Genomic DNA, 14256 nt, shown 5'->3' with positions numbered 1-14256 from the left:
TAATTATTCAGAATTTTAAATACAACTTGGTAGTCTTTGGCAACTTCTGGAATCCATGTGCCAAAAGGAAAAAAGAGAGTAAAAAGGTTCGGCAGAGGTTGCGGAAGACTGCCTTGCAACGCACATGTGGTTTGCTGGGCTGCAGCTTCCAGGCTGTCCTCGTAGAAGAGATGCGGTAGGCTGTGTGCCTCCTGCTAGTGGTTAGAATGCGGACAGGTGTGGGTTAGGAGCTGCCCCTTAGAGTCTGAGATGGAGGCCACGGGCCAGGGAGAGCGAGCCACACAGGGAGAGAGCCTGGGTTCCCGACACCAGGCTGTCACTACATGTGTGAGAGAAATGGGCTCCTCCATTGTTCGGCCACTGCTGTTTCGGGCTTTCTGCTTTGTTTTCATAGTAGCTGAGCCTGTATCCTGACTAATAAACTTGATAAACTTGCCTCTATAAAATAAAACAACTTAAGACATGGCAAAATCAGGATAAAGTTCAAACAGAAGCAGCGAACTGGGGAAAAGGTTGTCACAGCTCATGGCTTCAGAATGCTAATTTGTATAAAGTGCTTCTAGATAAGAAAAAGTCTCATGATTTATAGAAAATTGGTTAAAAGTTATGAACTGATTTCACAGAAAAAGAAATAGGTAGGCCTTATGAGCATAAGAAAAGAGATGCTTTTACAATAAAGAAGAAAAATAAAAGTACACTAAGAGGGCTTCCCTGGTGGCACAGTGGTTAAGAATCCACCTGCCAATGCAGGGGACCACGGATTCAAGCCCTGGTCCGGGGAGATCCCACATGCCGCGGAGCAACTAGGCCCGTGAGCCACAACTACTGAGCCTGCGTGCCACAACTACTGAGCCCACAAGCCACAACTACTGGAGCCCATGTGCCACAACTACTGAAGCCCGCACGCCTAGACCCCGTGCTCCGTGATAAGAGGAGCTACCACGATGAGAAGCCTGCGCACCGCAACTAGTGAAAGCCCAGGCGCAGCAAAGAAGACCCAATGCAGCCAAAAAAAAGTACACTAAAATACAGTCTTCGGGCTTCCCTGGTGGCGCAGTGGTTGAGAGTCCGTCTGCCGATGCAGGGGACACGGGTTCGTGCCCCGGTCCGGGAAGATCCCACATGCTGCGGATCGGCTGGGCCCGTAAGCCATGGCCTCTGAGCCTGCGCGAACGGAGCCTGCGCGAACGGAGCCTGTGCTCCGCAACGGGAGAGGCCACAACAGTGAGAGGCCCGCGTACCACAAAAAAAAAAAAAAAAAAAAAAAAGGAAAAAAAAAAAAAATACAGTTTTCATCGAGCAGATTGGCAAAAACCCCAAAGTGTGATAGACAGGTTCAGGGAAGGAACACCCCTCAGCCCTCGCTTCAGCTGCACCCCTGGCCACCCTGCCCAGCTGCCTGCTGGCCTGTGGCCTCTGCACGCATCCCCCTTCCCTTGGCCGAGAATCCTCGTCCCTCGGGAGCCATTGTCTACTCACTTCCTTTGTTCAGATCTGCTGTTCTCAACGAGACTCGTCCACCATATGTTTAAAATTATAACACCCCACCCCTATTTTTCTTACCCTACGGTAACTTATTCCCAGAGCATGGACTTATAATTTACTAATCTATTATATTTATTATTATGGGTACTGTCCCACCAGAATACAAGTTCCGTGAGGGTGGGGATCTTTGTTGTTGTTTCCTGAAGTGTCCTAAGCACCTAGAACGGACTTCGTCCTGAAATGGTTAAACTTTTGTTAAATAAATGGACAGACTCTACTTGTAAGGCCGTGGGAGGGTGGTAGGCACGTAAGTTACTAACTAACCACCGCGACACTATTTATCAGAGTCACAGTGTCTGTGCCCTTTGACTCAGCTGCAGGTCTAGTTTTCTAGTCAAGGTTACTCCTGTAGATACAAGATTACTCATCACAGTTTTCATGTTCTTGTAAAATAACTGCATACACGAGAAACCACTGAAATGACCAGCAGTAGGGGCTTGCTTAAGTCAAATAAGGCACATCTAACAAGACAGCTGTCTCCTGTTGGAAAGATCTCTGCGTTAGCACGGAGGGAAGAGCTCTGTAGTGTGTGCCATCTTCTCTGTAAAAAGGAGAGGGTGGAGGGGTAAGAATGTATGTCCATCCCTGTGTGTGCATGAGGAAGTTCTGAAAGATGCCAGCGAGTGTGGTGGAGAAATGTAGGGGCTTGGGAGATGGGGGAAAGGGTGGGAAAGCTCAGGTCCGCTGTTTACCTCATTGTATTTTTGTTTTGTGAAGCAAGGGAAAGTATTTTCAGCTCAAAAAAATGAAACTAAAACCCAAAACTTGGAATGGTAGGTGCTATAGGTCTAATGAACGTTTAAAACATTTAAGTTTGCTGATAAATATCTTTAGCTTATTTAGGTGTGAAAAATAATGTTTAATTCCAGTAGTTGAAGAATGGTATTTTAGGTGTGTGTTTTGTAACGTCATTGTTCTTCAGGATTGTACGAGTAACATGGATACTGTGTGCTTTGTATGTTATTATTTTTATTTTTTTTGTTGGAGATAATCATCTGATTTTATTATCTTTTCTTTTCAGTCCTGATGATATTGGGACCTGCTGGTACATCCTCCTCTCTGGTTCCGTGTTCATCAAGGAATCCATGTTTCTACCACGAAGCAGGTATTGCATAGACATTCTGGAGTAGAGTTTCCGTGGAGCTTGAAACCCTTTTGCAGAATGAGTTCTTTTCCCGAATTCCTCTCTCGTCGGATTTCCTGTTCTGCTGACACAAAGCAAGGCAGCACCTTGGGGTGTTGGTATAGAAATCTTAAGAAAGGACTCTTGTATGTTGTAAACACTGATTCAACCTCTTTAACAAAGGGCAAGGACAAAGGACGTGCTGGTGACGTGTTAACGTGGACGTACCCGGCTAGTTGAGGACTCGTGTGTTCAGAGGGAATGAAAACTGCCTCTCATACATGTCTAAAGAGAGGCCGAGAGGGTTCCCTGGGCTCACGTGGGACTAGAAACAGAAACCAGGGACGAGGTCAGCCCTGGGGACGTTCTCCCTGGGACTTTGGCTCCTGGGTGCTGACTGTTGGTTTATGGCCTGTGTCCCTAAAGCTTGCACCATTTGACGGCCGTGCCCATGTCTTTTCTTCGGATCTTCAGGCCACGGTCTGGTGGGGCCGGGGCAGCGGTTACCTAGTTCCAAGCAGCTGTGGCCAGAGAGGGTCAGGGCTCCCCTGCCACCAACGTACTGCCCCTGTGCGGGTTCCTGAGGGTCCCTGGAACCATTGAGTTTCCGGAGTGATTTTTTTCCCCCTTGTTGTGTGTGTTTCACAATTAAGTATGTTTATTTTGACATTTAAAGATTTTAACTGATTAAGTTAAAATTACTGAGTAAATAAATTGACTAACTTTATCACAGCAAAGCAATCTACGCCCCTCCACTCCCCACCTTCTATAACCTAACTCATAAAAATATTAAGATACATTCTTGATAAATCATTCAGAATGGGTCAGGGACATGTGAAGAATGTGTTTTAGAAATTTTTGTAAAAAGAGTAAGCGAGACGGGGAGAGGGCATTTGTATCGGTCTGCCGAGGTGCAGGAGGTGCTGGGATGGGCCCGGGTGTCAGGAAGGAGGCCCGAGGTGGTGTCTCCGATGGGAGAAGCCTCCGGCGTGGTTCCCAGGCCTCCCCACTCTCGTGCTCCTCCCAGATCAGCTCGGCAGGCGCTATTCTGCTTGGAGAATGGCCCCCTGAGGGAGGGAAGAGCCATTGCCTGTTTGTTTGTTGCTCTTACAGTAGCACTACTTACAGGATGGTAGTAGCCCCGGGGTCATAGTCGTAAACAGAAGTGTAGTTGTAGTGGTACTAAAATGATGAGAGAACAGTAGCAAGGCTTTGGTAGGTAGTGCTTTCGGTCTGCCAGGCATCATTTGAAAAGCTTTATTTATATATAAATCATTTAATTTCATGACTGTCGTTTGAGGTAGGTATGGTCGTTACCTGCATTTCTTTTTTAAACTTTTAATTTTGAACTAATTTTAGACCTACAGAAAAATTGCAAAAAAATAGTAGAGTTCCCATATACCCCCTCATCCAGCTTCTCCTAAAATTATAACGTCTTGTGTGACCACAATACAATGAATAAGACCAGGAAGTTCACTTTGGTGCAGTACTGTGAACTAACCTACAGATCTTTGAATTTCACCGACTTTTTTCCAAGCTCCTCTGTAGGATCCCGCCTTGCATTTATTTTTTATTGCTCCGTAGTCCCCTCCAGTCTCTGGCAGTTCTTCAGTTTTTCCTTATCTTTCAGGACTTTGATATTTTCGAAGAGCCAGGTGTTTTTTATGCTGTTCCTCAGTTTGGTTTTGTGTGACGTACTCACATGATTAGAATGAGGTTTTGCATTTCTGGCAAGATGTTACCTGCATTTTGTAACGGAGGAGACTCTGGCAGTGTAGGCTGGTGGGTGGTTTTCCATCCTCGAACTCTGCCCGGGAGGCTTGGTGTGACCCCGTGAATGAGTCCGGTCATTCAGGGATTCTGTTTCCCAGAGGAGTTGAACAGAACACTCTTCCTTCAAACACAGGACCTACTATTTGCTCTCTTTCTGGGGGCTCTGACTCTATTTCCAAACTTGGAGGTGGGTAGAGGCAGCTAGTATGTAAGCATAGGCATGTTTTTAAAGTTACACATAATTTTAATGTGAAAAGTAATGATAATTGCTATATAAATGCTCAAAGGGAAAGGTAAGGAACGATACCCTCTGAAGTCCGTCATCCAAGGTAGTCATCCTTTAATAGTCCAGTCTTTTCCTATCTAGCCTTACATGTATGTGTTCTACATACTTAAGAGCATACTTTATAAACAATTGAATGTCTTGCTAATTTCAGTGAAAGAGTATGTATTCGCTTGACTCATTAATGTAAAAACCCTTTGTAAAGCCTTACTTGTCATGCGTTAGGATGTCTGTTTAATGTTCAGTTATCTGAACGTTCCACAGTTTGGTTACTCATTGTAAAGAGTAAGTTTTTGATACTTTTTATTATAAATAATGGTATAAGGAATGCGATTTGAAGTTTATGCATCTTAGAGAGAACGAGGTTAGCGACGTCGTGATACGAGGTCTGTTGTACGAATGAAATCTATAGACCAGGTCCCCAGCACGGTACAGGAGCCTGTGGCCATCTTTCCTGACTACCAGCCGTCGTCAGCTTCAAGTGACAGCTTGTCCTAACTCGTGCAACGGGAACCCCGTGTTCAGAAAACTGCTGCTCTACAAGAAAGAGGACTTGCAGTTCAGGCCTGTTTGATGAATACGTTGGCTGTCCACGTCTAATTATTTTCAAAGATGACATGCGTTACTCTTTCTCTGGCTGTCTGTCAAATGCCGGCGAGTCGGGGCTGTAATGGGGTGAAGAAGGGATGGTGTTTCTGACTGAATGACAAGCCAGCGCTATTTATAGGTTATTTCTTCACGTTGCGCCTGGTGACCTTTGCTGCGTCCATCCGAGTTATTTGTTTCCTTTGGAGATGTTGCCTTAGGGACAGTCCTGAGATTGTTTTCGTAAGAAGGGCCCTCTGCTGGTCCTACCTTAAAGGTTAACATCAGTGACCTAACATCAGTATTTTCCTCCAGGAAACACTGAGATTTGATTAAAGCGTCGTGTGGACGAGGTGTTAGTAGCAGTCTGGTTTTATAAAACAGCTAGTTCACAGATGACTCTCTCCATTTACCATGTTAGCCTGGAAATTGGTTATCCTTGTGTATAATAAGTAACCTGACCATTCTCTTGAAAGTTTCAACTCGTTTTGACGGGTAATTCACCCCGAACAGTTAGTTTTGGATCAAAGCACCTTGGACAACATTTTCACATTTTTGACTGATTCTCATGAAATTGCCTTGGCATGTGATATCATCCGGTAGGAAGCCAATCCTGCAGGTTGGCTTCCAGCTTTCATGAGCTTTATTGAATTCCTCAGTTGACATTTAGGCCAGCATTTTATGGTTTCGTTTTTATTTTTAGACAGGTAAAGATTGTTCTGTATTTTGGCTATTCAAGCATGAATATCATTCCTTGATGAGATTTTTAACATTTGTGGAGCTCATGAATCCCTTTGTGACTGTCAGTGACAACCTACTCACTCTGCCTCAGTCCACGCCATGTCAGTGAGAAGATGACGTGTTATGGGTTTTACTGTAAACCTATTAGAAATGTACCGAGTTGTGAAACATGGATACTTGCACAGGCGGCTGTCCTGTCACTTACAGCGTTGCGTGTAATGCCGTTGTTACAATTCAGTGTCTTTGCATGAGCAAAGAAGGCGGGTAAGCAGAGGCGAGGTAGCAGTGCGGCAGAGGCTGTCCTCATTCTCACTGAGGAAAAGGCCAGAGTGGACACTTGCCATAGATGAACATAGAAATGGTAGAAACGGCATGTGTCTTTCCAAGCCTGTAAGCAGAGCAGTTAGCAGTTGTGGTCCAGGCTGTGCCCCTCTGTTCATGTCCACAGTCGTGGTATGTAGATTGGTGTCTTAAGACAGAGACGGGCAGAGGGTAGCGAAGTGTCTTGAAGAAGGTGTTTTCCCCCCAGAGTTTTTCAGAGCCATCATTTGCAGCAGCCTTGGGGCTGGGAACTGAGAGAGGAAAATTATCTTAGCTGAAGGTGCAGGTTTAGAAATCGTCTTTAAAAGAACATTTGGTTTTCTGTACACAATGGGCAGGAAAATATTAATAGTGTTTATTGCCCTAATGTGCTCTAAATCAGTGTATTTAAGGAACTGTAGGACCGAACGTGGGCTGGCATGTCGGCTTTGACGCGGCTAGCGCCTTTAGCGCGCGTTGGAGGCCACTTCTTCAGGGGCCTACGCGCGCGGGCGGCTGGAGGCGCTGGAGTCCGTCATGCTGGTGGAGGTGTGCATATCAAGCCCCAGTACAGGCAGTTTCCCCAGCTGACCAGATCCCAGGTGATCAAGGCAGAGTTCTTCAGTGCAACCATGTGGTTCTGGATTCTCTGGCGCTTTTGGCATGACTCAGATGCCGTGCTGGGCCACTTTCCATATCCAGATCCTTCCCAGTGGACGGATGAAGAATTAGGTATCCTTCCTGATGATGAAGACTGAAAATGTAGACTCAACTCTTTCCAAGAGCCAGGTGAGAATTTCAAGAAGTTACAGACATCATATTGTATATTAAGTTGTAAATTAAAGTTTTGGTCAAGAATGAAAAAAAAAAAAAAGGAACTGTAATAGACATTATTATATTCTTAAATCTTCTCACTTTCAAAAGTGCCCCACTCCACAGTGCTGAAGCGTATTTATAGCAAAGTCACAGAATAGTAACTTGGATTAATGTTATTTTTTGACTACTGACTTCTTTGAAAGGCTGATAATTCTATGCAGTAATTTAGGTAGTAAAGATAGGCCCAGACTGTGTTTCTAAACTTTCAACTTGCTGTTTGGGTTGTTTATTAGAGAAGGAAATAGCTTCCCTAAGTGTGTTGTTTTTTTTTGTTTTTTGTTTTTTTTTTGGCTGTACCACACAGCTTGCGGGCTCTTAGCTCCCTGACCAGGGATTGAACCCAGGCCCTCGGCAGTGAAAGCGCAGGGTCTTAACCACTGGACGGCCAGGGAATTCCCTTCCCTAGGTTGCATATTAACTCATAGAATTGGAATCTTTTTCTACCAATATAGCAATCATTTTTATACTTATTTGCAAAAAAAAAAACCGATACACTAGATGTTTTAGATGTGAAGCATTATTGTTAGACTTTTCTTGAATTTATGTTAGTCACAATCCTGAAAAAAAAAACCAAAGCACTCCTACTAAAACATTGAATCTGATTTTCTCAGTAGAATCAATTTTATCATAGAGGCTCCAAGGAAGGCCTCTTAATAGAAATGATTGTGCACACCATATTTAATCATAAATAGATAATATTTTTATTGCTCTGACAGTCAGAAACTGTCTCTGTTTTTCACATTCAGGGCAATCAGTACGCAGTCTCTTCCCCTTCATATCAGTGCAGTACCAGGGTAGGGCCTGTGAGGCTGAAGGGATAGATAAGCCCAGACTAGCCGTAAGCCTCGGAACTTGGAAGATGCCAAGAGAAGGTTCATAATTAAAGCCAGGAGCCAGAGGGAATGGGGACAAAGGCCTGTACAGAGGGCGAAGCTTCCAACGCATGGGCCTTAGGGTCTAGGTACCAGGTTTTGTCAGGCGGCAGACCTAGGAGGCAAAGCAGTCTGTACGCTACACGTGGCGTGAGAGATCAGTCCTGTAACTGGAAAAGTGCTGTCCGTGGGAATGGCTGAACACTGAAATGCCATCAAAATTTAGGGTTGTTTCACGGCCCTTTTCGTGTTTATGGGTTATTCTATCTCATTCTGAAGTAGGTTCGGTAGAGTTCCAATTTTGAGGCACATTTCCGTGTTATTTCCAACTTTGGTTGAAACTCGCAGGAAGCCCTGCTCTTTGGTCTCTGAGTTCTGGTGTCTGCACGGAAGCAAGGTGGTCTCCTCCCTGCGGGCAGGTAATTTAGTACCTACCTGGCTGGGGAGACGAGGCTGTCGTATGTGCAACATGAAAAAATTGCCCAGGGGTCATTAAACGGTACGGTGTGAATGGGTGTAGCAAAGGCCACAGCGAAGGCAAAATCCCCTCAAAGACAGGGGTGTTTTAATGCATGTGGATGGTAGTCGAGGGTGGCTGTTGAGGAAGTGAATTTTGGGTTGCGTTGATGGTTTAGACTGTGGGGCAGTGGTCGGAAAGGAAATCTGAACATAGTAAAGAGCATGAGTGACGGCACGGAAATAGGAGTCAAGGACGCCAGTGCAAAGATGTGTAGGAGCTCAAGTAGGGCCACGAGAGGAGGACTACTTGTCTGGAATAGACGTGCACTCCAGGCGTGGAGTAGCTGCCAAGCATCAGTGACGGTGCCGTTCACAAGAGCCCAGTGTACAAAGCTGCATCGCGTAGCTGAAAAGCCCAGGGCTGCTGGTCCCTTAGGTCTCCGATAACACTGGCACACGTCGGAGAAGGGCGTGCGGCGTTGGTTTGCATCGCGGTAGCTGTGTCTCCCCCTACGGTCAGTGTTTCTCTGCCGCCAATACCAAATACACCCACAATTTAAAAATTAAAATTTTGTCACGGTACTCTCGATCATCACATTTTAAATTAGAGCTGGCAGCTATGATGAGGATAAGTGGGGAGACAAGACATTTAACTAATCAGTGCTGAGAGGCTGAAATGCTGTCCTCATTTTGACTCACATGACAAACAATGAGCTACTCGAGATGAAAAATCGCAGGCCTCCTTTCTGCTTGCCCGCGCTACGTGCTAGGTTAATTGATTGCTCAGAGAACTTGCTAGTTGTTTGCAGTAGTGAAAGAAGGTGAAACGGTGGGAGAATGATTCTGTGTCCCTGTGGTAGGGACTGAAGGCACAATTAAATATTCCTTATTCCACGTAAAGGGCTGTATAGGATTAGAATATCGTATTCTTGGAGGGGGCACAAATTCGTTTCGTCATGTGATGCCCTATGGGAGATGGACGATGGCATCTTAAAAACAACTCACGTGTCATGGAAGGGCGCCCTCATTGGGCATGTGTCTGAAAGGTGTGAAGAGAAGCGGGGGTCAGTTCTGGAAGTTGTCCATTACAGGTGAGGTTTACCTCCAGGTGTTGGCAAAATCCCAACAGTGACGGCACAGATTCAGCTCAGAGGGAAAGCGTGGTTATGGAAGACGGGATGGGAAAACAGAAAGACAAAGGAAAACTGAATCATCTGAAAACTGCCTCATTGCGTTTTAATGAGGAGATAAAAAAGATAAAAGATACCTTCTCACATGGGGAGACATCAGTAACTTACAACAGGATTTAATGAGGTGATAATAAGCTTTTCTAGTTTTCTTTATATTTCTTTGCTGTTAGAAGTTTCTCGTATTTCTTGAAAACATCCTCCCTCCCTCCTTCCCTCCCTTACTTCCAAGAGAAACCGTAAGACTCTGTTTACTGGTTATTTGGAGTGACCTAAAGTGAGTGGATTAACAGCAGAGTAAGGGCTAATAGGAGCTACTTATCTCGGCCATTATTTTGTATAGTCCGTTATCACATTGTTTTGTGGAAGCAGGTGACTGGACCTGTCATTGACCAGTTAATAAATAGTTAATGAAATAGTTGGTTAGGCATGGAGTCCCAGAAATGTACTTCTATTTTAACTTCTAACTTAAAAATGTTCGGTTTGATCTGCACATGGAAACATGTATAGCTGAATGTATAATTGGATTAAAATATACACCTGCATGCATAAAGGGTTTTGTGTGTGTGTGTGTGTGTGTGTGTGTGTGTGTGTGTGTGTGTGTGTGTGTATGTGTGAGAGAGAGAGAGAGAATGTGAGAGCTGGTCCTCTGGGACTTGACTGTTTTCCCTCAAGCTTCTACAGTTATTTCCTCCACATCCAGCCCAGCGGCAGTTAAGCTGACATACCTGTATCAGATCACCAAAACATTCTACTTCACAGGTTAAGTAATTATTAAGTTAAACAGAGAGTTATCAAGAGTAAATGGAGACTGTATTGTTCTTTTAAATCCCTAGGAGGGATAGTGTCCTAACGCCTTCATATCTTAGGAGAATGTTTGCCACAAGGGTGATCGATAGTGAAGAGCAAAATGACTGGAACTGATTTCCAGAATCAAACCTCACCCTCGGCTGCTAGTTGTGTCTCTTTGAGGGAGCTTGATGCTTAGTTAGTACGAGTGAGCCTTTCTGTCCTGCCCTCCGTCCTGAGTGGCTCCGCTGCTGGTGTTTATATGCGTCTCCTTCTGTGTTACTCAGCCACCCTACAAACTGTAATGGAGCCTCCACGTGCCTGCCTGGACCGTGGCGCCGACACGGGGACGCTGCTGTGGGTCCCCAGAGCCGAGGGATAATGGTGTTGTGAGCAGAGAGGCGGGGGCGGTCTGCTCGTCTGCTGCTTCCTGGGGCATCAGTAGGGTGGGACTGGAGATGAGACTTTGGGTTTAACAACCTGCAGGTCACAGGTGGCCTGAGTGAGCCCGTCTCAGTCAAGTGGTAGAGCTCGTTGTGCCCATGAGCACTGGAGAAAGAGAAGTTGCATTATTTCCAGAAGTTTCACTGTAAAGAGGAGCAGGGAAGCAGGGTGGTGGCTGGAGGTCCATGGGGACTTGTCTCTTCAGAAGAAGCCAGAGCGTGTTTGTGGGTGGATGGGAGTGACCCAGCAGAGAGGGCTTCGTACAGGAAGGAGGGGGCTTGCTGCAGAAGTGGCTGAAGCCTGCAATGGGGCAGGTGTTGGCTCTGGAAAGAGTGCGAGCGCTGCATCCTTTCATGTGCTCTCGATCAGAGCCACAGATACGTGGGTGGGTGTGAGAGCCCAGTGGTGGGCGCTGAGGGGTTTTGACAGAGAGGGAGGTGGTGAAACAAAGGAAGTGTTGAGTGCCCACTTAATACCAGTGGTCATTGAGATGTGGTCATTTATGTTCCGCCCACCGCCCGGCAGGTGTTTGGGGGCAGGTGTGGAGCAGGTGGGTGTGGGCACTGCTGGCTTTGTGCTTTGCCAGGGACGCGGTAACGGGGCCAGGGGAGCAGGGTTTACGGGTGCTCCCAGGCACTGGGACTGAGGATACATGTCTGGAATTCCGTCTCTGATGGCTTCATAAACAGCTTGTCACCTACTCCAGAAATTTCTTTGAGTCTCAGTTCTGACCTCTCTTTGCTCTCCTGACAGTTGCTTTTTGTTTTCTTTTAGCGAGTAACCCTTCAGAGTTAGGAATGACCGCACCTGTCAAGTCACCTGCCTCGGTCACCACCGCCAGGGCCTTTGTTGTCACCTGCTCTATCAGAGCACCTCCCCACCTGCCCTCAGGACCGCTTCCGTATGAAGCCATATCATCGTTTAAAAGCTCAGACTTTGCTTGTTGATCCCTTGCCTAAGGAGCTTAAGTGACATTCAGCCGCCAGACAGATAAAACCCAGCCTCCGCAGCCAGGTGTGTAGGGCAGCTCAGGACGTCTTCAGGCCCACCTTGCCGGGCTGCTCCCTCTGCTGGGACGGCCACTTCACCCCTCCTCACCTGTGAAAGCCACATGCTTTCTCAACTGTGAGAGTCTTTAAAGGCCTGGGCTGTATTGTCCATCTTTGCTTCCCCGGTGCCTAGCACAGAGCAGGCATTCAGTAAATATTCGTTGAATCGTACTGGTTCAGGATTATATATTTAACGTGCCCTTTAAAAAATCACTTTAAAAAGGAGCTTAGCAATACTATGCTAAGCTAATTGATGCCTGTTAGAAATCACTTGTAATAAGCTATGATTTATTGGAAGTCAGGTTAGTATAGAGGAGAAGAGTTGGGAGGGAACGGGGCTGCAGTGTGTTGGAAGGACGGGTCCAGGGAGCCTGGGGTGGAGGCACCGCGTCATCCGTGCAGGGCGTGGGGAGAGGGGAAAGGGCAGACGGCATCTTACTGGGTATCGTTCGTTCGCCGTCTGTATTAATTACAGTGAAATTATTAATACTGGTTGCATAAAACAGTTGTATGAGCATAGCAGGAGCTACTTTTTCTCTCCCGTAAGAGAACCCTGAAGGTCCACGGCCAGGACAGCCCTAGGTCCCCATCCTTCTTCTCGGCTCATAGCTTCCACTCAGGGCACAGGCTGGCTGCCAAGCTCCAGCCATCACGTCTGCAGTGGGAGCTAGAAGCAGGGGAAAGGCAGACGAGCAAAAATGTTAACTTCCATCTTTGAAACAGCATTTCTCTTCACATCACCTTGTCCAGGTGTGGTCATATGGCCGCTTCTGGCCGCCCAGGAGCCTGAGGCATGTAGTCTTTTATTCTGAGATGAATTATGCCCCCGAAAATAATAACATAAAAATATCCTTCTAAGGAGAAAGAGGAGAATGGATATTGGAACAGACAGCCAGCAGCCTCTTTATAGTCTCCCTCACACTCTCTTAGTTTGTCGGTTACCTTACTTTACGAGACGCGTCTGTTGCTCAGCCCTGTACCTTTCTCCTTCGGCTGTTACATCATCTATAACTTCCACTTGTCCTACCTGAGGTTGACTCAAGTCCAAGTATTCCCAGGACACACACACACACACACACACACACATAAGGTAAACATATATATTAAAGATTTTAAGGAAGCGTTGGGAAGGAGCTCCAAATAAGGCAAATACATCTTGAAATAAATGTGAGCTTGGTTGGACTAGAGTTGATGCTGTCAAAGGGAGAGTTTAGTTGCACTTGATGTAAATATGTGCTGTGTTAAATTTGCAATAAGGTAGACGTATAAATTAAAGGAATAGGGTAAAATACGTTAAAAGATACAGTGGGATATACCAAAACATTCCCCCTTTGGGTATCAGCTATACTTTCTGCCCCAGTACACAGCATCTTCATCTTGGACAGCTAACATGATTTTAGCATCATTTAGACCGTACTCCGATGTGATACCCGATCCTCAGAGCAGTACTGTTCTCTAGAGAGGGAGCTCAGTGGCTGGGTCCAGTTGGGAATTTGGTTGCTATAACTACAGCTTCACAGGTGAGCGGTACATGTAAGTCAGGCTTCCATGGTCCTTGGACTTCTGGCATTGGTGGTGTCCTAACAAAGTAAGTAACCTTCAAAGGAAGATCTCTGATGTGTTTGTGTGTAGAGATCATGTGGTATCACAGGTCACCTGATGCTTGAAGTCTTCAGTCGGGGAGTTTAGTCATCTATGGTCTTCGTATAACTGAGTGTGTGATTTCATCCTAGAAGTCCGTATTTGCAGTGATGTTTGGATTTCTCTTGCAAAAGTAGATACTATATTTCATAAAGGTTTTCAAGTCTGACATGCATGCGCCAATGAAATACAGTATTGTTTTTCTCTGTAAAATGTTGGAATTATTTGTCTGCTGCTAAGCGTAAAGGAACTCCCCACCCTTGTGTGTGCACACTTCTTTGGGGAAGGGTTGGTTTGGAGGGGTGTGTGAATTACTGTTTCACCTGTATGAATTCAAAGTGTCTTAAAATACATAGCAACTAAATTGGGTTTTGTTTAAAGAAATATACTTTCAGTATTGGGGACACTGACAGAAAATGGCGAGAGTAAGGCTGTCGCTAAGAGAGAGATTCATAGAAGAAGCAAATTATACTTGGTAAAACTGGAGTGTCTATTAAAAGAAAATTTCCAGTTAACCGTAGTTCAGGGACCTTCTATTTTATTTTACATTGACTCTAAAATTACATATACAATATATAGGTACATGTTA

At 45.6% G+C, this 14256-nt stretch overlaps 2 protein-coding genes across 2 annotated transcripts in view; both read left to right on the top strand.

The window, feature by feature from the left end:
- The window catches only part of RAPGEF2 (Rap guanine nucleotide exchange factor 2), a 248200-nt gene that overhangs the window by 99387 nt on the left and 134557 nt on the right, over positions 1 to 14256 (top strand). Inside the window, 1 exon segment of the mRNA XM_032631799.1 lies at positions 2567 to 2650. Within this exon segment, the coding sequence (XP_032487690.1) occupies positions 2567 to 2650 (84 nt within the window).
- On the top strand, positions 6779 to 7224 carry LOC116753859 (NADH dehydrogenase [ubiquinone] 1 beta subcomplex subunit 2, mitochondrial). The gene has a single exon (XM_032631798.1). The coding sequence runs from the start codon at positions 6791 to 6793 to the stop codon at positions 7106 to 7108; it is 318 nt and encodes a 105-aa protein (XP_032487689.1). The 5' UTR covers positions 6779 to 6790; the 3' UTR covers positions 7109 to 7224.

Source organism: Phocoena sinus, chromosome 5 (genome assembly GCF_008692025.1).
Source record: "Phocoena sinus isolate mPhoSin1 chromosome 5, mPhoSin1.pri, whole genome shotgun sequence".
Lineage (NCBI taxonomy): Eukaryota > Metazoa > Chordata > Mammalia > Artiodactyla > Phocoenidae > Phocoena > Phocoena sinus.
Note: the sequence above shows the minus strand (reverse complement) of the source record. Positions and strands in the feature narration are given on the sequence as shown.

What these genes read in the sequence shown, in the direction of transcription:
- LOC116753859 (XM_032631798.1), top strand. Translation starts at nt 6,791, where the DNA reads ATGTCGGCTTTGACGCGGCTAGCGCCTTTAGCGCGCGTTGGAGGCCAC.